The sequence below is a fragment of the Cariama cristata genome, unplaced genomic scaffold, assembly GCF_000690535.1.
Source record: "Cariama cristata isolate BGI_N322 unplaced genomic scaffold, ASM69053v1 scaffold39997, whole genome shotgun sequence".
In the NCBI taxonomy this organism is placed as follows: Eukaryota; Metazoa; Chordata; class Aves; order Cariamiformes; family Cariamidae; genus Cariama; species Cariama cristata.
In genome coordinates, this window is record NW_009627925.1 from 1,611 (window position 1) to 3,577 (window position 1,967).

A 1,967-nucleotide genomic window follows, 5' to 3' on the forward strand; every position below is an offset into this window, starting at 1 on the left:
CCTGCGGCCAGTGCCCGGTGAGGGAGGCTGACGACGGCACAGAGGAGAGCCCGCTGCCTCTGACGCTGGCCAGGTTTCAGCTCTCCGAGGAGTATGGCTTCCTTCTTCCTGAGCCTCTGGTAGGAGATGGCTGTGCCACCGCGACTGCTTGCTACAGGAGACAGAGAACAGAAAAATAGAGGGGTTGGTGAGCGGCTTTCTGGTTGGGTTTCAATTTAATGCAGGTTATAAAAAGCAATGAGGAAGGCACGCGCTGCCTCTGACGCTGGCCAGGTTTCAGCTCTCCGAGGAGTATGGCTTCCTTCTTCCTGAGCCTCTGGTAGGAGATGGCTGTGCCACCGCGACTGCTTGCTACAGGAGACAGAGAACAGAAAAATAGAGGGGTTGGTGAGCGGCTTTCTGGTTGGGTTTCAATTTAATGCAGGTTATAAAAAGCAATGAGGAAGGCACGTGCCATTTCGGCTTAGACAGTTTCATAGGACAAATCCCTCACTTGAAAAATGATTAAACCGGCTGCGGCAAGCAGCACAGGGGAGAGGAGAAGGAGCTTTGCAATTCACACATTGGCCTTGGCTTTACAGGATTTCAGGGAGTACGAGGAAAGCAATCAGACCTCCCGTGCTGAAAGCGGTGCCGTTTATCACCGGGCTCACTTTGCAGTGGGAGCGCTCAGGGACAGGCAGATACTTGTTTATCATCCATTAATTTGCAATCACGCAGCCTGGTATTACAAGCAGGGGAACCAGACACAAACCATTAGCTGCCATGTGCAAGGCTGGATGGATGCTGGGAGCCCGGGCTGGTGGCATCCACTCTAGCTCCGGGAAAACCTTTGCGAATGCAAAGGAGCGGGATGGTGAAGGGCTCTCCTGGATGGGCAAGGTCCGGCACAGCCCTCCCCGGGGCTGCCCAGCCCCAGCAGTGAGTTACAGCCCTACTCCAGCCCCCCCCATGCATCCCCCAACTGCCAGTGCTCCCCTAATTCCCTTTTCTCCCTGGACCCTATGGATCTTCTGCGTTGCAGCCGGAGCGGGAGAGTTTGGGTGTTGTCTCTCAGCCAGCCTCGACTCCAAAGAGTTTACCCAGGGCTGGGCTTATCTCCGAGTCCTCTGCTCCCTCTGCTCCTGTCCCAGCACCCCCTGTACCCCAGCATGGGGTTACCCTCCCCACCCCGAGACGGACAGGCTCCGTCCACCTTTGCAGTGACTCTCTGAGAGTCACACCAGTCCCCAGAGCTTGCACCAGTGCAGAGCCACTTTGGCCATCCCATGGCTGGCATAAGACCCCAACCCATGGGTGCGCAGGGTGCTCCCCTCTGCCCCCCCTCCCCCAAAAGCCTGGCATCCAGGGGCCAGGGCAGCCACCCCGGCTCTGTCAACCAACCCATCACCTTTAAGCCCCATGACTTCTTCTCGAGCTTGGCACCGGCAGTGCCATGTTTGCTGCAACCTCTCCCCCCGCCTCAGTTGGCACCTGCCCATGCCGGGATGCTCCAGGTCCTGTTTCTCACAACCTCCCGCTGTTTCACAAAGGATGATGGCAGTACCATGTCCCCCTGGCCCAGCACAGCCCTGAAGCCTCTTCTTTAGCAGGGAAGGCTGCACTCGCCCCCTAACCCTGTCCCTGCTTCTTGCACAGCCCCACAGCCAGCTCTGCTGATGCCAGATTTAACCTCTGGATGTGTCTTCTCCTGTCTTGGTCCTGAGCTGCTCAGGAACCAGGAGGAGAGAAGAGCTGCAGCCTTGCGATGCTGTGTGCAACCAGGCTCTCTGCGTTAACATCCCTCCTTCACCTCTCTCTACCAAGACAGAGCTGCCAGCACCCTATGGTCCCTGGATGGAGATTGCCCATGACCTGCCTCAGCTGATCGCAAGCCATCAGCTCCGCTCACAAGTTCACCAGGTACCCGTGTTATCTTTCCTGGCTCTGCAGCTCTCTCAAACCTTGGTCTGACACACCAAAAAAAA

The 1,967-nt window shown here is 57.1% G+C and overlaps 1 protein-coding gene across 1 annotated transcript in view; it reads left to right on the forward strand.

Annotated features, from left to right (window-relative positions):
• Positions 1-11: 11 nt before the first annotated feature.
• Positions 12-1,967, forward strand: part of LOC104165066 (indoleamine 2,3-dioxygenase 2-like) — a gene marked incomplete at its 5' end in the record, with an annotated part of 7,902 nt that continues 5,946 nt past the window's right edge. Inside the window, 2 exons of the mRNA XM_009704594.1 lie at positions 12-119; positions 1,807-1,902. Coding sequence (XP_009702896.1) covers positions 12-119; positions 1,807-1,902 — 204 coding nt within the window. The remainder of the gene's footprint in view (positions 120-1,806; positions 1,903-1,967) is intronic.